The 20,998-nt window shown below is 40.4% G+C and overlaps 1 protein-coding gene across 11 annotated transcripts; it reads right to left on the reverse strand.

The window, feature by feature from the left end:
* Positions 1-532: 532 nt before the first annotated feature.
* LOC130529813 (protein pangolin-like) lies at positions 533-19,696 on the reverse strand. 11 transcript variants are annotated; one of them, XM_057040417.1, is made up of 24 exons: positions 19,473-19,696; positions 16,091-16,117; positions 15,935-15,980; positions 14,913-14,986; positions 12,271-12,313; positions 12,022-12,095; positions 11,669-11,736; positions 11,493-11,576; positions 8,623-8,782; positions 8,357-8,464; positions 8,217-8,277; positions 7,515-7,558; positions 7,224-7,291; positions 7,042-7,125; positions 6,416-6,569; positions 6,222-6,267; positions 6,038-6,120; positions 5,099-5,157; positions 2,472-2,555; positions 2,062-2,224; positions 1,873-1,980; positions 1,727-1,793; positions 1,231-1,392; positions 533-1,068 (listed from the first exon to the last, which is right to left on the reverse strand). In XM_057040417.1, exons 1-24 carry the CDS (start codon positions 19,518-19,520, stop codon positions 857-859), a joined length of 2,127 nt encoding a protein of 708 aa, XP_056896397.1. In that variant the 5' UTR covers positions 19,521-19,696; the 3' UTR covers positions 533-856. The 11 variants fall into 11 exon arrangements, with proteins under 11 accessions (XP_056896397.1, XP_056896396.1, XP_056896394.1 ...); XM_057040416.1 differs by having other exon boundaries at positions 8,226-8,277; positions 14,913-14,998; XM_057040414.1 differs by having other exon boundaries at positions 533-1,065; positions 14,913-14,998.
* Positions 19,697-20,998: the final 1,302 nt, after the last annotated feature.

The following is a 20,998-nucleotide window of genomic DNA, read 5'->3' on the forward strand; positions in this document are numbered from 1 at the left end:
CTAGTTAGGATGCCCCCTGGACGCCTCCCTGGTGAGGTGTTCAGGGCATGTCCCTCTGGTAGGAGACCCCCGGGAAGACCCAGGACACGCTGGAGAGACTGTGTCTCTCGACTGGTCTGGGAACGCCTGGGGATCCTCCCGGATGAGCTGGAAGAAGTAGCTGAGGAGAGGGAAGTATGGGCTTCTTTTCTTAGGCTGCTGCCCCCGCGACCCGACCCCGGATAAGCGGGGGAAGATGGATGGATGGACATTCTGGTTCTTTCTCACACACAGTGGGAAATTCTTGTCACCCTTCCCCCATGGAGGGTGACCCTCGTGTTATCTGGACGCCACTACCACCTAGTGGTCAAACCTGTAATTGGCAGTTACCTGACTGAGATGTGGGTTGCTGATTAATGTGGAAATGGAAGCTATAAACCAGTAGAAAAGATGGGTCATGAGATGAAAAGTCTTTAGATTTCAAAATTTGTGTGTCAAATTCTAAACTAGGAATGAAGCACTTGGAGAGCACAGACCCCTGCCGAGCAGGCACTTGGAGAGAGAAAAACTGGAGATGTTGCTTTAATGGAGGTTCAATTTAAAAATAACTCCAAGTTAACACCATCATTAGTCCACTGTAGTATATACAGTATATAGGCAGAGGTAATGCGGAAAGTATTTCTGAAGATATTTGAATAACAAAGGATAAAGACATTTTAAATAAATGGGGATTTGCTTCAAATGTCTGCATTACACTTTTAATTTCATTCTACACTTTTTAGAATAGGGTCTGTAATTAAAAGGTAATCAGAAACAATGACAACAGTGTCACCAAAACGAAAACAGTGGAAAAAATGAGAACATTTACAGGTCAGTGTCATTTAAAATTGGGTGTCCAACCAGAAGGCAGGTTTGGCAACATGCACACCAGTAAGTTCCCGGGGTTCTGCGGGAATGTTAACTGGATGACAGTTGGCTGTGAGGACTGTGGGTCTTTCGCAGTCAACGGAAGGTGGGACGTTCCTTCTGTGGGTTCTGCTGTCATAGGTAAAATCTGGCTCTGCGGGAGGGAAAAACCAGGTCCAGCTGCTGCAAGGCAACAAAAACCCATCAGTCCAATTTATCCACACCCTGCTCCAACTCTGGACAGGCTTTTAAATGGACTCAATCACAAGAACAAAAGTGCATCTGTGTGAACAATCGGATTTGTTACTATTCTATGTGGATGTGGGGAACCAGGTTGATTCATACCCTTGAGGCAGGTGACATCGCACGCAGGATTCTGGGGGATTGTTAGCTGCACCACTGTTGGCTGCAGGTGCTCTGACTTCATAAGAGGCTGAGGGGCCTCTGATGCTCTGAGCTGGGATGTTACTTGTGCATTCTGAGGTGTTGGGACTTCACGCCCAGGCACTGCAAAGGAGCCATAAAAGACACTGGCACTGGGTCTAGTTAATGCCCCAGGCGGTCGGGGCTGTCACGGCAGCAAACGGGAGGACTGACACATTAGGCAGATGCTCATAATGTTTTGGCTGCTCGGTGTATGTCTATATATTTATCTAGCCTACTAAAAATACGCTGGATAAGACGCCCCTGTCGGAATCCAAGTTCCATCCAGGTTAGCAATGGTCACTACTTTTTTTTAACTGTTTTTCTAGTATTTCTAAATTATTGCCTCCGTATAAGAATGTGCCTATAACGACCCCGAAGTCGTAGTGAGTTAATATCTAGTGAAATATCGAGTCACCTTCAGTAACTTCAGTCCACGTGTTGGAGATTAGCTTTCTTTGTTTCCGAGTTTTCCTTTTTGTTCCCTACGAAACAGGAGCAAAGTGAGACTGTAGCTAACGGAGCATTGTTGGGGACATTTTCGCTGGAGGACGGCGCACTTACGTAATTCTGCCTGTTGGACCACTCGGGGTACAGCTGTTTGTGGAGCTGTCTTTGTCGATCAGCCTCTTCATAATAGATGGCCTGTTGCTCTTTAGTCATCGTCTTCCACTGTCACAGGAATATTTCATTCATATTAAACCCTGGCATTGCACAAAGCTATTAAAAATATATGATATAAAACTGGCACACCTTCTGTGCTAAGTACATGTTAACAACTCCATTTCCTTTGGATTTGAGTTCTAGGTCGATATAAGGACGCTGCTCTTTCATGAACACCATAAATGCGTTGAGTGGCTTCTTTACATAAGGCTGACTGCCCTCCACCTCCTCCTGCACTTTGCTTCTCTTCCTGCTGGACACAAAAGAAACATCCAAGTTAGAACAGATAAAAAAGTCTCTGCTGGGCTTTTTCTTGGTTAGGTGAGTTCTGGAGTTGGATGGATTTGGAGAATGTTCTTTAAATAGAGCAAAAGCTCAATTAATGCAACATTTTACAAAGGGATGAATTTATTACTCTAAACTGTGTGTGTGTGTTCTGTACGTGACAACATGCACTGGCCCATGCAGGAGCTGACAACACCCAACCAGGGCCACCTCACCTCGGCTGGTTAGTGTTAACGTGAAGAACGTCAAAAGTGCACACGCTAGTTCCCGAAGAGCGTTCGTACATTTTTCGCTTCTTCCTGCGCACAGATAAGACCAATGTTATCTGGAATTATCTATCAAAACAGTAAATTAGGACATTTTCACAAAGTTTATTTAGTTTAGTATTTCAATTCAAAAGATATATAATAAAGGAGATTTAATTTTCAGTTTAAATACTTGGAATAAATGAATGTTGTATGATGATTTAAACCAGGGGTGTCAAACTCATTTTAGCTCAGGGGCCACATAGAGGAAAATCTATTCCCAAGCCGGCCGGACCGGCAAAATCATGGTCTATTACTTAAAAACAACAACTTCAGATGGTTTTCTTTGTTTAATACTGTCCAAAATAGGACAAACACAGCAGCACTATTAATCATAAAACACTTCAGTTATTTGAAAATTCTGAGGACAGAGAACACACAATGTCTCAGTGATTCACAGAACCAAAACAGTATCCCAAACCACAGAACTATATCAGGCTGACATTTCTCATGCAGAAATGTACCGTATTTTCACGACCATGAGGCGCACTGTATTAAAAGGCACATGCTGAAACATACAGTAAAAAATGACAACGGAAGTAAAACAGTGAGTTTCGACACATTTATTGAACAAAATATTCATTCTTCCGCCACAAAACCATCAAAGTTTTCATCTTCTGTATCTGAATTAAACAGCTGCACTATTTCTATGTCCAACATCCCGAATTCCTCTTCTTCATCATCTGAATCAGACTCACTGACCGGTTCCACTTCAGCGTTGATTTTGTGAAAGCTTTTACAATACATGAAGACGGTATCATAGCCCATACGTCTACAATCCACCCGCATATGGTGGCATAACTTGCCCGCCGCTGCCTCATAGATGTGGCTGGGCACGGTTATCTTGTCGCGGCAGTAGGTGCGGAAGATGGCCACCCTCTCCTGGTAATCCGCGGGCAGCCGCTGCACAACAGTTGTCCTTGCGCGTATGGAGAGATGCCGCCTCCTCATAAAGCGAAAACACCAAGACGGACCTCCTTGGAAGTGCTCAATGTCCATTTCTTCAGCAATCGCTTTGGCCTTTTGCCAAATGGTGACAGTAGAGACGCCCCTTCCAGTTGTTCGCTGTTCCACAACCAACTGTTCCACTCGGTCTTCCAGCTCGGGCCACCTTGCTTTGTTCCCGCGGAAACTCAGCTTCGTCTTCCTCACTTTCTTGTTTTCTCCACTTTCTGACTATGGACTCATTTACATTTAAATGTCTTGCAGCTGCTCGATTGCCATTTTCAGCCGCATATTCGATGGCCTGTAGTTTAAAGTAAGCCTCATACGCGTCTCGACCTTACGCGTAGGTGTGCCGCTAATCGATGGGCGGAGCCTTTACCGTAGAGCACCTACCAAAGGCACACAGCAGATTTTGGAACTCACACACACACACACACAAGGCGCTCCATATTATAAGGCGCACTGTCGATTTTTGAGAAAATATCAGTGTTTTAGGTCGTGAAAATAGTCGTAAAAATACGGTAGATAAAAATGATAAAACTCTATTGCCCAAAAAACTGCAAGAACCACAGTCACAAATCAAGAATAGGTTAAATATACAAATAAAATAAATTAAAAACAATAGCACATCAACATATAAGCAAAAAGCTGTAGCCTGAACTCAGTGTATCCAAAATAGTGCAAACATAACATCACTATGAATCATAAATCAATTCTGATGTCCATGCTTTCATCACTTGCAACTGAAAAAGCAAAAAAAAGCCTTTACTTTGTTTTTTAACTGGCTGTCCAAATCCACTGAAAGATCAGAAATCCTGTCTGCGATGGTGTTTCTTGTCAGGCTGATATTTGCAAAAGCCTGTCGCTTTTCAGGGCACACGACCTCCGCTGCCTTCACCATGCATGTTTTTATGAATTCACCCTCACTAAATGGTTTTAAGCCACCGCTATTTCTTTAGCAATGAGGTAACTAGCTTTGACCGCAGCGTCACTGATATCTCGGCTGTGAGTAAAAACAGAGTAGACATCCACCTTCTCTTTTCTCCGCTGTCCTTGAAAGTTATCATATTTGTGGGCATGAAAACTCACATAGTGGCGACGAAGGTTATATTCTTTCAGCACTGCGACATGTGAACACAACAAACTGCTTTCCCATTCACTTCCACGAAAAAATAGGAGGATGACCATCTTTCTTGAAACACTCTGCACTCGGTGTCTGCTGTTCTCTTTTTTGACAGTGACATTTTGGGGCAGTGAGGGTGAAAAGCATAAAATGCTAGAAACCGTAATTAATCGCGCGGGCAAAACACAAATCCAATTGGCTCTTGTTTGACCTACTTGCTCTGCCCCGGTATAAACAGGCTGCTTGCTTAACATAATTGCTATTGCGCCATCCAATGGACGCATTTAGAACAGCAGTTGATTGGAAAATTGCAGTTCATTTTTATACTTTACATAATCATCTCTCGGGCCGGATTAAAACCTTTTGCGGGCCTGATCCGGCCCGCGGGCCGGACATTTGACATCTCTGATTTAAACAAATAAGACACAATGGTAAATTCACCATTTATGTGCAACCTTTATGTACTCACAGCATTTCCAAAAGAAGTCCTTGGTCTTCATGCATCTTGGCCCCTGGTGGACTGGAATTCTAGGGTAGATGAAACACAAACAAGAGTCAACATCAGGAACTTGCAACAGTCACCAGCAGAATGCCTTTTTCAGTGCTCATAGGTGTGGTTACGACATAAATTAATAATTGCTGTAAATGTTAATAAACACCCTCTTTTTAACAACTACGTAGTTCTAATTAAAGTTTGGTTGTAACAGCTACGCTTTTATAACAGTTTAGAACTCATCATAACTGGTTTTAAGCTTTAAATAAAAGTTACTGTGCGATTATAATGACCGACTGCTGTGACCTCAAAAAACAGAATTATAAAGGAATTATAAGTAATTTTCTGGACTATATGTCACGCCGGAGTTTAAGTCGCACTAGCCACAAAATGCATAATAAAGAAAAAAAATAGATATATAAGTCGCACTGGACTATAAGTCGTATTTTGGGGGAAAATTTATTTGATAAAATCTGAGACCAAGAACATACATTTTATATTGAAAGGCAATTAGCAATCCATTAGCATGGATTAGCAATAGGGTTACGGTATGCTAACGTAACAAATTCAGCTACATGACTCACAACGAACTGAGTACGTGTCTGCTTTGTTAACGTAACATATTAACAGTTATTCAGATAACTATAGCATAAAGAACATTTTACCAAACAATCTAGTCTAAGTCCATAGACGGAGCACCACTTCTTCTTCTTCTGCGTCACTAAAGGAACTCGTTCCTCAGGTACACACGCCTCTTGTGGTTGTCGGTGTGAAAATAACATGTGAAATTCTGTAATAATGTATTTATTTAACACATAAGTTTCTCAGGAGTACAAGTCGCACCCCCTGACAAACTATGAAAAAAGTGCGACTTATAGTCCAGAAAATACGGTAGATTCCTTTCTGATCTCCTACCTGTTCCCGGGAAAGTGAGGTTGAATGAGCTTGCACAGGGCGACTTGGCGCGTCCTCTTTTGTTTTCATTTCCGTCACGTGCACTGTTAGAAGGCAGAGGAAATCACTTCAACTATCATAACTCCAAAAAAAAAAAAAACTGAATTGATGGATCAGGATGTTGCGTCGATGAATTGTGTTTTACCTTCAGCAACTTCGGCCTTTAAGTCTTTGAGTCTTGCTTCCTTTCCCTAAAAAATAAAAGCATCACCCTTTAAAGGTCGACCCCTCAGCTTCTTCAGAATGTCTGGCCAGTCGCATAAGCGGTATAACTATGTTATAAAGAACTCTATGATCCAGATGGAAGCACTAAATCTCTATAAGACACTGAACACTTGCCTTCTGTGTCAAATGCATTTTGCCAATCGTGCTGCACTGGACTGCACTGTTGGCAGAGGGCCTCTGCTCCTCCAGAGAGACTCCAAATGTTCCCTTTGCTTTCTCAGTGTTGGGCCATTTCTCCTCCACCTGCTCCCGTACTTTATTTTTCTTTCTACGGGACAAAATCCAAGCAAGGCAAAAGCTTTTTGTTATAAAACATGCACTTCAACTTAGCATAGGGGGCTTTATTGCATCTCCAAAGTCGGAGCCGCTGACGCTCACTTCAGGTTTGTGCTGCTAGAGCAACGCCTAAATATGAGCCGGGTATTTAAAATCTGGATTTTTTTGTTCATTGAGGATAATAAGAGACAGAAAGCCCACAAGTGAGTCACGACTTAATGACCGTGGGAAAATGTGGGTCCCAGGTGTGAGACCAGTTGAGCCCCTGGACTAATATCATAAAAAAGTAATATCTAGGTTAATCCAGTGCAACAATCTTGGGTTTACTTATTTTAAACAGGAAGATATAAAACAAAAGGATTCAGTATATTGGGGACTAGTTTGTGGTCTGAACATCAGGTAATGAGCTCCTCACAGCCTGTAAATCAGGACCATGAGCAGAGAGGAATTTTAAGAAATGGCACCTTGGTTGACTGGTGTTAAAACGATCAAAATCAAAGGAAGAAGAACTATTTCCTGTTGACAACTTGTAGACTTTCTCTCCATTCCTGCACACAAATAAAGAGACAGGTGCACACATTTGCATTAGCAGACAGAAAAGGTGAACACCACCAAACAAAACCTTTTCCCGCACCCATGTACTCACAGCAGCCCAACAAAATTCAATATATGTTCCTGGTTTGCTGAGAGCTTCACCACTGATGCGTCATTGTTCTGGGGGAGAAAACAAAATCAGCACATAGCAACAGGAGCTGGAGTTTATCTGCCTGTTTGCTAGGAACTGTAAAAGAGAAGCATCCTTTACTTATTCTAGGAGAGAGGAAAGGAAGATGTTTCCTCTCTGTTTAGGAAACATCAATATGCTCAATGCTGTCCGTCAGTCAGTCGGTCAGTCAGTGATAGAGACAGATCCCTTCCCCTGACGAGGCCCACTTACATGAGCAGCACGGGTCCATTGTGGTTCTGAACTCCTGTCCATTCCTGTCACACAAGAGACACTTTTCAAAAACTCTATTTCACATCATCTCATATAAACCCAGAAAATAGAGAGTTCAGTTTCACTTTTTAATAGAGGGAAGAGTTGGAGGGAAGCGCGAGTACGGCTTTATTCTGACACAGATGAACGTGTTTAAATGTCCACAATTGTTTGTTAAATGTATAGTTTTACTTCTATAACTTCATAAAGAAGTTGTCTTCTCTTTCCTATAGAACAAACGGTGGGTTCAAATATTTACTGCACTCCCAGAATATTTTTTGGTACTGCATATAACTTAAACTCAAGCTGTGCAAGGCGCTCACTGCAGTCATGAGGATACCACGAACCCAAAATAGCCATGCCATCAAAGGGGCGAGCGAAGTAGCAGGTTTGAGGCGAGACTCTCTGAAATGTTTTGTATTTTTCCAGAGTTCGATGGGAGACGAGAAACTATTTCAACTCCTTAACAGTCAGCTTGGCTGTCAGAAGCAGGGATTTGGCTCAGCATAAATTCTTTTCCAAGCAAGTCAATAAGTGAGCAAATAAAATGATCAAAATGCTGAAATTCACTTGAGATTGTGATCAATCTTCCAGAAAACTGAACTGATCTTTCTATTGCGATTTCAGAAGCTGAGCTTTGGATTCACAGCTACTTCCCCTTACCTCGAGTACCTTTGGACTTTGTGGAAACTCTTCTTTTTTCTTCTTGATACAGCTTTCTCCCCTAAAAGTCCAAGCACACAGATGCATTCTCAGTGTGATTAGTCTCCCCATGTCCTCTTGGTCGAGCAGTGTGCACCCACGTAATTGTCCCCATTGGACCACTCAGGGAACAGCTGTTTGTGGAGCTGCCTTTGTCTCTCAGCCTCCTGGTAATAGATGGCCTGTTGTTCTTTAGTCATCATCTTCCACTGTGGCAAAGCGAGCAAAGTCGGTTATAACAGTGGTTTTAGGATGTTTTGTTCATTTATTTATGAGGATTCTGTAGGAAAATGTATAAACATTTGACCCTAAAAGAAACACACTAGAGTAAGTCTGAAAGTCTCAAACGTTCAACAGATGTGCCTACCTTCTGTGCCAGGTGCATGTTTACAACCCCATTCCCTTTGCGTTTGACTTCCTCATCAATATGGGGCCTCTGCTCCCTCATAAAAACCATAAATGCATTAAGCGGCTTCTTGATGTACGGCCGGTGCTTCTCCAGTTGCTCCTGCACTTTGTTTCTTTTTCTATTGGGTCACAAACAAATTACAAACCCAGTTTTGCATCAACACAATCAGACAATGTAAAACTTTCCACCTTCCTTTTTTTTATTCCCACTCCCAAAATGGAGCCAGGGCAAAGGTAACATTTAGCCTTATGTGGCTATTATGAGGGTTTGAAAATTTAAATGACACAGAAAATCAAAGATGGATTTCATTAAATATGATTTGAAGACTGGGAGGGTTCATCATAAATAAGTTAAAGTCCATCAAGGTCACTTGGAAAAGCCCTGGGATTCTGTAAATTACCTAGAGACAATTTAGATTGTAACAGATGCTGTATAAATAAAGACTGATTGATGTTTGAAAGAAAGCAAAATATTCTTGAGACTGGCTTGGTGGGACTTGAGATTATTTGTGCTCCAGCTGGCTCAACCTGGCTGTCATTATGGAATTTCTTTCATGACTCACTGTCGTTAAAGGTCACCAGCTACTCTTGATGGGGTGATGGTCAGGTGGGTCTTTAGGGTCACATGCCCCATCTTTACACTTAGGTGTTACTGGGCATTCAGTCCCTTGGCTTTGATCTTTGGAAGATGATCAAAAATGGAATCAGCTTTTCATTGCCCCATTGTCAACATTTCCTGAAAGGGGCATTAAAATCCTTTCAGAACTTTTGCCATTATTTTGCTAACACTCAAACAGAAGCCGCTGTCCCATAATCTCCTTGGTGGAGGTGATAATGGATTTATTACATTCTGACAGCGACGAAGAAAGAGATCAAGACCCAAGACATCGAACACTCATGAATTTTCTTACATATTTTCTTACGTTTAAACCAGGTAATTGTCACATTTTGAGGCAGATTCAACAACCATCGTCACGGTCACAGATAGATAAAATTCTGACAATGGCAGAAATTCAGGACCCACCTCACAGTTTGACAGCACCTATAACCTGCATCCCCTCAACCACCAATAGAAATGCAGCAGGAAGCAGCAGCAGCACTAAACGCTGAATGCTAGTGGATGCAAATGTCAACCCAACTTCATTCTGTGCACATAAATGCCAATAAAATAAGAGTTTTAACCCAATTTCTCCTTTCTGTGGTATAAATTGAGTGCTGATGATGTTGCATATCGCCATACATCATAATCTCAATTCAGTGCACGCTTATCATACAGTACGCAGTTTAGGAGATCCAGGTTGAACACGCAATGAGAAAATAGACAGTATCTAGAAAAGACAGGTGGATTCGTATGCACACATGCTTTTTTTTGGATCACATCCTGCAGAAATAACAAATAAATGCTACAGACAGCCAAAATCACAAATTCTAAGCCGTCATGTGAGGTTTGATAAAACTAATGAAAAGTCTGAAACTCTACAGGCATTTTAATGCACAGGACAGAGGAGTGCTGCTCACTGATGTGCTTGCTGCATCTCAACCTGCGTTAGACTGAGACCAAAGTGTCGACATTTTTTGGCAACTTTGGCCGCAGTAACGATAAATGTAGCTCTAAAGTGGGACCGATGGGAAGAAAACACTTTGCCTTTTTCTTTTAAAAAGTCTTCCAGTTCACACTTGCTTGTCATCCGTGGACAGAGGGAGGTCCAGTTCTTTCTCTCTCTCACTCGACTACTTTTGTGGGAGAATCCGTGTCGCTCACTGACACCAGGCACTGGGCCAACGCCGTCACTTCTGTGGACACAGGTTGCTTCTCCTCAGGAGATTCCCACTTTAACTGTTCCAACTTGGGGACATTGGCTGCCCGAGGGACAGCAGCCTCAGCTGTATCTGCTATGTGCTACCTACTATGCTTTTCCTCCACCAGATTTGCTTTTTAGAGCTTTTGTGGTGGCATTATCATCAATTTGTCCTTAGATGAAGACGCTTTCCTCCATGTTGATCCGCTGAGCTGAAGTCAGGTCCAGATTTCTGTCCTTTTTTTGTAGAGACACTTGGCTCATATAGACGTTCCAGCGTGAAACAGACTTCCAGTGCTGTGAGGTCTTGAAAGAGTTTGCGTGCCAGGATTTGCCGTGAATGCTGTTCGACTTTTAGTGTCGCTATATGCTTTTTCTTTTTATCCATTTTCAGTTGTGAAACTAAGTGCAGAGCGCTTCTCGAAGTCGCTACGCACTTTAGCATGTGTTCTGTTGTGCTTATCTGTAATAGCATATGAAAAACTCCTCCACCTGGGCAAAGTAGGCCCTGACTCCTGTGTCTTAATTAAGCATTTAAATCTGCTTCCTTCCGTGACATAAAGAGCTCTCATGTCTTCAGCAATCAGTGTGACTAATGCATTTGTCAAGGCTGCCCCTCTGTTCTCTGTCTTTTGGTTTTTAATAATCCAGTTAAATAATCCAAATGTTGTCTAACTCTGTGACATGTTGAGTGATGAAGCAGAACAGAACATTATTATATTATGTTATTATTCCATTATGCTCCTACACAGGTGGATAGTGTCTGTAACCACCTTTTCATGTAATGTTAGCTACATTACAGACGACTTTTTAGACATGTCTTTACTATTGACGAGGAGCTGGTGAGAGTAACCCAAAGTGGACAACATATGTTGAGTAGGAGGTCTCTGCATTAAAACAAGTTAAATATTTGAAAAACTGAATTATTAGGCTCAGCCCTGGTGGACCTCTTTATTGTCTCTACATGCCCAACAGCTCCTGAGCCAGTTGGACAGCCAGTAAACGGGAGACAATTTTGGCGGAAACTTACCTTGGTTGGTTGTTTTTAAGACGAGGGACATCATAAGTGCAAGTGCTGTTGCTTGTTGGCAACTTGTAGACTTTCTCTCCATTCCTGCACACAGGTAAAAAGTGAGGCGGAAAAATTAGCAGGCGGAAAAGTCTTACCTGGCCAGCCAAACAGGAAGTCAAGTGACGTGTACTTACAGCAGTCCAACAAATTCTACCATATGTCCCTGGTTTCCTGGGAGCATCTCCAGTGATGCTTCATTGTTCTAAGCAGCCCAAAAACACAAAGACAGAGAATATATCGTCTAATCTAATGGTCAGGGGGTGTTAGATTGCTTCTGCCTAATTGGAGCAGACAAACAGGGTTGTTGCTGTTCTAAAAGAGGAAAATGCATATTTTCAAGTGTGATTAACCTCCAATTTTATTTAATGTTTTCCACAAAAGTTCCATCAAGATAACAAATTAGCACCAATATTGATCCAGAAAGAATTTTTTGGTTGCATTCCCCAACCCAAATTAACACAAGAATTGCTATTTTTAACTATTTTACCTGTTTCTGATGAGAAGTGCCAGTATGGCTGTTCACAAGACCAGGACTTTGAGGTTCTTGTTTAATCTCAATTACTGGGGCAAACAGGAAGATTGATAGAAAAACAAACAAAAAAAATAAATAAAAATCAAACCACACATCATAAATTATCTGATGCTAATGAATGGATACAAGTATTTTAGCTCACTTTTGAGGATTATCATGCAATGTTTCCCTCTCTCAAGAAGATTCTTCAAAAAAATGTTTTACCTTCGATAATGTCAGTGTTTATGTCAAAGTCTGCTTCTTCTTCCTAAAAGTACAATCATATTACATTTTAGCAGGACATCACTAATGACAACTCTTTGTAATAAACACACTATCCTGGGACACATTGGTGGTATAGTGGAACACCTTGAGGAAGTTCCTCTAGATTTGACACCCATTTACTTTAGCGCTGTTTAAAATATCCTCCTCTAAGCTGTTGGACAAGAAATTATTTTCTTGTGTCTGGGACTTGCATTGACTTTAAAGTCTGCTAATTGATTGTATCAGTTGCTACAGACATAAGATGTGATTTCAGCATGACTGTTGTCTGCTTCCAGGAGTTGCTGGTGGAGCCCCTACTCCCTTTGCCCACAAGATATCAACCACAAACCACAGCCTTGAAGATTCCCATCTTTATTCACACCTCGGGCACCTAAACAGGCTTAATTCAGGCTAATTCTGAAAATTTGACCCATCTCCAACATTCCATTTCTCAGTAAAGTCCTGATAAAAGTTGCTTCTTAAGTCCACCAATACATGTAAGATCATGAGCTATACGTACAAAGCTCTTCAATCTGGTTTCAAAGCGCTCAACCACACAGGGGCCGCGCTCATTAGAACCACAAACTGCTCCTGACCCTGGCCTCATCAGATTACTCATTCTCTTTGACCCTTTCCAGCTTTCATTCCATCTTTTACACCTTTCTGCTCCATTGCTTTTAATGGTTTCAACTATAGCTCCATAAGAAGAAACACTATTGCCAACTGTTGCCGCTCTGGCATCTTCAATTAAATCCCATGACCCAAAACACCTGAACTCAAGAGCGTGCCCAGACTCCAACACCTCTCAGTGTTCGGCTGTGTAGGACACATCCAAAAGAGTGCCAGAGTAAAACAGACTAAAATAGAACAATTCATCACAGTTTACAAGGAAAATACTGCCGATGCATTAATGATGCTACACAGTACTGATTAATAAACACCTTTATTTAATGCAGTGTGTTGATATTTATAATGGTGTTTAAATAAGACCCAATCTTGTGTTTATGTATCGTTTTAATTTGATGAAATATTTGCCCGATGTCTTTATTTGTGTTTGGACTTACAATAACTGAGAAAGCTTTATAATAATTGAGAAAACTTTATAATAACCAAGAAAGCTTTACAATAACTGAGAACGCTTTACAATAACTAAGAAAGCTTTACAATAACCGAGAAAGCTTTACAATAACCGAGAAAGCTTTACAATAACCGAGAAAGCTTTACAATAACCGAGAAAGCTTTACAATAACCGAGAAAGCTTTACAATAACCGAGAAAGCTTTACAATAACTGAGAAAGCTTTACAATAACTAAGAAAGCTTTACAATAACTGAGAACACTTTACAATAACTGAGAACACTTTACAATAACTGAGAAAACTTTATAATAACCAAGAAAGCTTTATAATAACTGAGAAAACTTTATAATAACCAAGAAAGCTTTACAATAACTAAGAAAGCTTTACAATAACTGAGAAAGCTTTACAATAACTAGAAAGCTTTACAATAACTGAGAAAGCTTTACAATAACCGAGAAAGCTTTACAATAACTAGAAAGCTTTACAATAACCGAGAAAGCTTTACAATAACCGAGAAAGCTTTGCAATAACTGAGAAAGCTTTACAATAACTAAGAAAGCTTTACAATAACTAAGAAAGCTTTACAATAACTGAGAAAGCTTTACAATAACCAAGAAAGCTTTACAATAACTAGGAAAGCTTTATAATAACTAGGAAAGCTAGAAAGCTTTACAGGTTAAGGTTCAACAGCGCTGCATAAACAAGCCCAAACACGCCTGGCCTTGCACAGAAATAAGATCAAACAGCAACTTGACACTCAAAGAACCCGAGGGACTTTGACCCTTGATCTTCCAAGGATCAAGGCCAAGTGGCTTTGAACATAAAGCAACCTATTATATAACTCTGTATTACTACTGTACTCTTCTGCATTGCCAGTATCAATTAACCTCAACCTTGTTGTAAATACCTTTAAAGCCATTGTTTGGTCAATGTGTTCGGACCAATAACCCCTCTGGATCCTGCTATTGAGATGAGCTCAGACCTCTCCAATCACCCTGATTCACTGATGGGAATCGTAGTCCGTAATCTGCTTCCTCAACCAGCAATCCTTCCACAATAAACAATAACCATATGAAAAAGGCTATAACGCCTGCATGGGCCTGCATATAAACAATGCTCAGAAGCGGTGTGAGCTTATACTATTCAAGTGAACACAATAATGAAGTTTTAAAACAGACACATTCATATTATTACATTCAATGCCAGGAGTATGGTTGCTGTTGTGAATCCAAACAGACCACACAGGTCGATGCTGGATGCAGCTAGTTGGATTCTGCTACATGTATACACTGCGTATGGAGCTAAAGCTAATGCTAATGCAACATTTGGTGTAATCTTGTCAGAAATAAAGAAGGGCGGGGTTCAGAGATAAATCAACAGAAGACATTTATCATTAACTGACTTAAATTTATGAATAGCTATTTACTCTTTTTTGGGATATATCTGGATGTTCTCAAGACCCCAGGGCAAATATACCCATGTATTGCACACAGACGATCGAAAGAGGGTTTGAATGATTATCTTACCTGTTCTTCGTGCGAGGTGCTCTCAGACATGCACATGGGACTTGGGCACCGCGGTTGGTGTCTCATCTCCATCTCTGTAATACACACTGTTAGCAAAGCAATTTTAAGGAAATTGATTGAAAAATATCATATTATGTACAATTATTAAACTACAACTAAATTGTTCTTTGGTGCCTAATGACATTAATACTGATATTTGAGATCAAAATTCAGAAGTTAAAGTTGCCTCATTATAATTGAAAGTGTATTCTTTGTTATGTTTTAATGACATAGGTCTCAAACATTCTCCCATCAGTGTATGTTTGTTTTAGAACAAGTTTTATTTCCGTAGACAAAGCCATACCCAGCATGTATCCTGATTTTGCTGAACGGTCAGTGTAGGGGCAGGATACATTCACCAATAATGCCCAATATCATGGTGAAATAGGGATTAGGTTGCTTCTGAAAGATGAGCTACAGCAGGGCTCATGGGGTCACCAGTCAGAACTATAGCCTGTAAATGTCCATCCTATTTGTACCTCTTTTCCCTGAAGAGTGGGGGGCTGGAACCTGGGCAATGTGTAGATACAATTTGCATAGTTTTATCTACACATTGCCCAATGGTCAGCTGGCAACGTGCCCACAGTGGACCCTTGTCCAGGGTGGAGAGCCATCAGTTGTCAGTTTCATAGAATTAACAAAGTTCTGCTGTGAAACTTTCTGTAGCAGTTGTTTCAGACATAAAATATTTGCTGGATAGCCAGAAGCTATCCTGCTAGGCTAATGTAAACGGCCAAAGTATAAATGTTTGTCTTGTTAAAAGTAAATGACCATGTTGCTGCCCAGAGCCAGTAGACTAATGAAAGAAAGCATCAGCAGACTCTAAAGGAGGCTGAGATAGAATAAATACTCTGTACGCCTCAATAAAGCATAAGAAGGAAATAAAATAAAATGATACAGCTAAAAACATAATAGAGTCACTTTAACCTCAGACTGTCATCTCAGAGTCTGTATTTATTTCAGTAGTCAACTAAAAAATTCACCTTCGGTATCTTCGGTCTTTATGGCCACCGTACCTTTTGTTTCTTCCTAGGATTACAAACACAATACATTGTCAGTGGGTAGCTTTCTCGCAGCGTAAACCCTTGAACTTTTTACTTTGTTATCTCCCAAGTGACATGCGAGCAGTGTGTACTCACTTGGCTTGAGCCCTCTGGGTGCTTCCACTGTGTAAGACAATGGCACATAGTTACAACACATATTTAATCAATGCATAATAAATAAACTTTCACCCTGAGCTTTTGTATAGACTGGACAACAACCTCTGCACATTCATTGGGTGGAGATTTACTCATATTTTTCACACGTTTTAGGCCATCAGGGGGCAGCAGCTGCTTCTGCCTTACAACAAATGAAAGTCGAACCACTTTTTGCTCAAAATATGTTTAATATTGATTATGAATATACACATAATTTACTTCCCTCCAGTACTATAATCTTTCATTATGTGATGTGCACCTATTTATACCTAATATTCATACCTATACATGGTAAAATGCTAGATGAAAGATGGTGCCTAAATTTTTGATAAATTGGATTTATTACATCATGTAAATAGAAATAAATGATGTATGTTGCACATTCCACAAGGTTACAAGTTATATGATCACCGTGCTTAATATACATATTACAAAGACCGCTTGATTAAGAATATTCCAGGAGCCATACAATCATGGTTAGCATGTCAGTGTATTTGCTGACAAATCTTGATATTTACTGTCTAAATCACATTGTGCTGGTTCTAGGCAGCACTACACTCCTCCTCAGCATGTACATTAATGCATTCATTTGCATTTCCACTGTTGAACATTTAAAAGGGTACCAAAACCCTTTTGGTTATTTGAAAGTATAAAACTGCTTGTTGGTAGGTGAATGAATGCATAATATTAAAGCTGTAAGCTGTGTTGAACGACCCTTGTGATCCTTCAACTCCACCTTCCCTTGTGACCCCTGACTCTTGTGTCCCTGTGCTGCTGGAGGTGTTTGTTCTTTCTTTCTTTATTCTGTCTTTGTACTTTGTCTCTTTGTTCTTTCTTGCCTTTTTCTTTGTTCTTTTTCCTTTGGGCAAAAATGCATGTGGACATTTTCTATAAGCCCACCAAATGTATTCCACCTACTCAAAAACAAAATATGGTGAAGGTTTTCATGAAGTTTAAAGGGGGTGCTACAGAGGCAAACTGCCCCACCCATATAAAAGACCTATCGGAATTAAGTTGAGCACAAGTAGATGGTAATGAAAGCTCTTCAAAGTGGCCGTTAAAACTGGCTTGGTGGCACCACTGCCACCACTCCAAGGCTATTGTTGCACTGCCCTTTTTAAATATTCAAAATTGTATTATTTTTTGTCAGACCTCTAATTTTAATAATTGCAGATTGTGTACAGCCACCCCATGTGTCTGAGTTGCCATCAGTAGCCCCCAGCACAATGGACTGTAAAATTGACAGACCAAAAGGCCCCCAAAAACACTAAGGAATAAAGTCTGCAAGAGGTAGCCCTCAAGGCATTAAGCCCATAGTTCTGGCACAGAAGAGGCAGGAAATAAAACATGGGGAAGGAGTGAAAAAGGTGAAAAATTAGTTAATCGGGATCACGTTATTATAGGCCACTCTGGGGGCTGCTGCGCTTTATCTAGGTGGCGCTACAACAGAAAGCAATTATTGGCTTTTCAGGTTTTAGGAATCCTGGTCAAACGTGCAGTCTGGCAGATTGCACGTACACATAGGTTGCTTTTTGATCAAAGCACCTTGCCTTTGATTTGTAGAAGATCAAAAAAGTCTCTCCAGAATCTGGAACATCACCTGAATTTAATGGAGTCTTCCTTGCTCCAACATCAACATTTCCAGAAAAAAATCATTAACATAACTTCTTTGATCTTTGGAAGATCAAATATCAAAGTCGTTCCAGATCCTGGAATGATCACCCAAATTTTCCTTGGCCCATTATCAACATTTCATGAAAAAAGCCCTCTGGCTTTGATCTTTGGATTCAACATGTCCGAGTGACAGCCACTTCGTGTGTCATGGAGAGAGAGCAAAGGTTGCCTCACCATCACAGCCACACCCTCTGATGAAGTTGTTTTTGTAATTTATTATTGCCTATGTCTAGATTGTACTGCTCAAAAATGAAAATGTTACTAATATATGTTCCTAACTTTTAAAGTTATTTTGCTAACAGATTAACGCCAACTGCCACATAACCTCCTTGGCAGAGGTTATAAAACAAAATCAAAAGGCTCGCTCAAAGACCTTGTTCTTGCTCAGGCCCTGATAATATAGAACAGAAAATGTCAATCTGAGCATCTTCTCTCTCATTAGGACTCAGCACAATGATGTGATTTTGCTAAATAATTTGACTTCCATAAAGACAAATTACAGGGCTGCTGCAGCTATGGATGTGTCCTCCACGCCACAGAGGAAATGCCACACATAACGGTGTATGATTTCAACTGTAGTTTCATTAATCAGACTGTTAGTAAAAATAATCTTTTATCAAATCCCTCAGCTAAGCAGGCACTATGGCAGTATGGAAAAATGAAATACACGTGACAGGAACGCTACTTTTAAGCAATAAAGCAGCACAGAAGCAGCAACGTTGGTAAGAGGCAAATTTCAGAATGAAGAACATGCTTGTTCTTCCGCTCATTTTCAGCCACAACTAGAACTGGGGCTGTGCCAAAGCCCGAGAACCAATTTCCAAGCAGCACTTTGATCTTTACTAGGCAGCCAGATGATCAAAGAACACTTTGAACTTCTCCAGACACACAGAAGATCTAAACAGCACTTTGATCAAAGCACTACTTTGATCTTTTGACTGAAGATTGCAACACAGTGGCACAAAGGCAGAGGCAGCAGAAGGCAAATTTAAATATTTTTTCCAGTCTAAAAATTTGAAAATATAGTTAGCATGATGGTTTTACTACACATATAGTACAATAACTTTATCTTAACCCCACCGATTAGTCAGAGGTCTGAAATAGCCTTGTCTTGACTTTCATTTTTGGAACCCCAACACTATTTGGATTGTAATAGTATTTTATTACAAATATAGTGTATTTCAGATCATTCTTATGTTTTAACCTGTTCTTTCTGAGTTCAGATTCAAGACAGATAGATCTGTTTATTGTCTCCAGTTGTTGGAAGCTGTTCGCTATCTAACCTCATGTGGAATTAAAGTTTTGGTTCGAGTCAAGAACGGTCTTTTGGGATTATTTCTGCTGTTTCTTGTGTTATTTATTGAATCCAACCCTTGCACTACTTTTCGACGATATGTGAAAATATGAGGTCATCAACACGCGCTTTAAAGTCCACTATCATTTCTTTGATTACTTTGTTTTCTTTTGTGACAAGGCTCGGCTCGTCGGTCAACGAGCCACCGCTGAATTAGAATTCCCGGTTTTTCATTTTGTAGCCACACTAACGGGAGCGAATTTCAAAGATGTTGCACACAATAAAGTGATTAATGTCCTTGCGTGGCGAAAAAGCGGATCGACTTTTGGATTTAAGGTGGCTAGCTGGACTAACCTTAATTTTAGTGACTGGGGGGTGCCCGGGCTCTTGTAATGTATCCATTTGTGGTGCTTCCAGGGGGTTTGTGGTCTCCGTGTCGGGTCGACAGCGCCGCGTTGAGAGCCCTTCGCCTCTGCCCGAGAGTCGTCCCCGAACCGAGATGTTTTTCCTCCAGCTCCCCCCTTCGTCGAAACTGCGACAGAGCGCGCGGAGACAAAGGCTCGTGTCCGAGATGCCGTGCACGTGCTCCTCCCACGTACTAAGGAAACCGGCAAGGCTCAAACTTAATTGCGACGACAAAAAGGTCTATCTGGCAATCAAAACATTCCGCCTGGCTTAGAGAGAACTTAATATGTTTCAGGTTTCTCTTGACTCGTCATCATTGCTGTATGTTAACTTGTTTTTCTTGCCTATGAATAATGACACGACCATGAATGATAGATTCCGTTTAATATTTGGCCACTGGAGAGCAGATGTGTAATTGTTCACAATGTGTTCAGCTTCGCAAGGACAGAATACAAAATAACACTGGTGCAACTGGTCAGATATTTACCTTTAAAAGCGAAATGTGTACATCTTTTAGAATAATACAACTATATGGTGCGCGCGTGTGTACGCGATATTTTTCTCTTCTACTTGTGTCATTTAATGGCGTTGACGTATCACTAATTGTATTACTGCCACCTTTCGAAAGGAGTTTGGAACAACAAGGTAATTTCACCCAGCCAACTGCAAGGGGAAAAAGATGATCTGACTTACCTCAATGCAGGATTCAGGGTATTTCAGACATTATTATTTGTAAAAAATATTTAGAAATGCTAATGCCACAAAAGGTAAGTCCACAAAAGAGAATACTATTCCTATATCGCTTCAACAGGGTCAATGGTTGCATTTAAGTACAACTTGACTTTTGTCAAAAAAAAAAATCTAGACCTGAAAATAAACTCAAAACTTGTAAAAACATTGACTCACATCCTCACTTCTCTCTGTGTTGTGATCAACACCAAAGCATGAATTATAGGAATGTTTTCTACATCCGCAACTTTCCAAATTCTGCAAAACTACTCAATAATAGATGAGGAAAAATACATAAACAAATTATATCTGATATAATTTCAGATTGACCACATCAATAACTAGCATTATGCAGTGCATTTCTTAGATTCTTTTTTTCCTCTTGTAAAAGTACCAAATACTAAAACAAAAAAATAAATATTAAAAAACAGAATAAACAGCAAACAAAACTGCACCAATCAAAACAAAAAGAAAAAGCAAAATCAATCCTTTATGAAGGACAGAAAGAAGCAATGTTCATGTCCCAGTTTTTGAAGTCTTATTCAATGCTTGTATGAACAATCACAACTAAAAGACAAAGAAAACAAAGAAAAAATAAATTCTTTGTCCTTGTTCCGCTAATATGTCTTGTACAGGCCCATAAAAAGCTGTTTAAAAATGATGTTAGCGCTCAATTCTAATTCCATAACAAGTAGAGATTTCTGGTCCAGAAAATGTTCTAGTATGTGGATTCCAGCAGTCTTTCT

This window comes from Takifugu flavidus, chromosome 8 (genome assembly GCF_003711565.1).
Source record: "Takifugu flavidus isolate HTHZ2018 chromosome 8, ASM371156v2, whole genome shotgun sequence".
Classification (NCBI taxonomy): Eukaryota; Metazoa; Chordata; class Actinopteri; order Tetraodontiformes; family Tetraodontidae; genus Takifugu; species Takifugu flavidus.

Coding starts and splice junctions, on each gene's coding strand:
- LOC130529813 (XM_057040412.1), bottom strand. CDS start 19,520: ATGGATACATTACAAGAGCCCGGGCACCCCCCAGTCACTAAAATTAAG. Junction 16,118..19,472: donor CCCCAGTCACTAAAATTAAG/GTTAGTCCAGCT, acceptor TGTCTTACACAG/TGGAAGCACCCAGAGGGCTC. Junction 1,069..1,230: donor CGATGTCACCTGCCTCAAGG/GTATGAATCAAC, acceptor GTTGCCTTGCAG/CAGCTGGACCTGGTTTTTCC.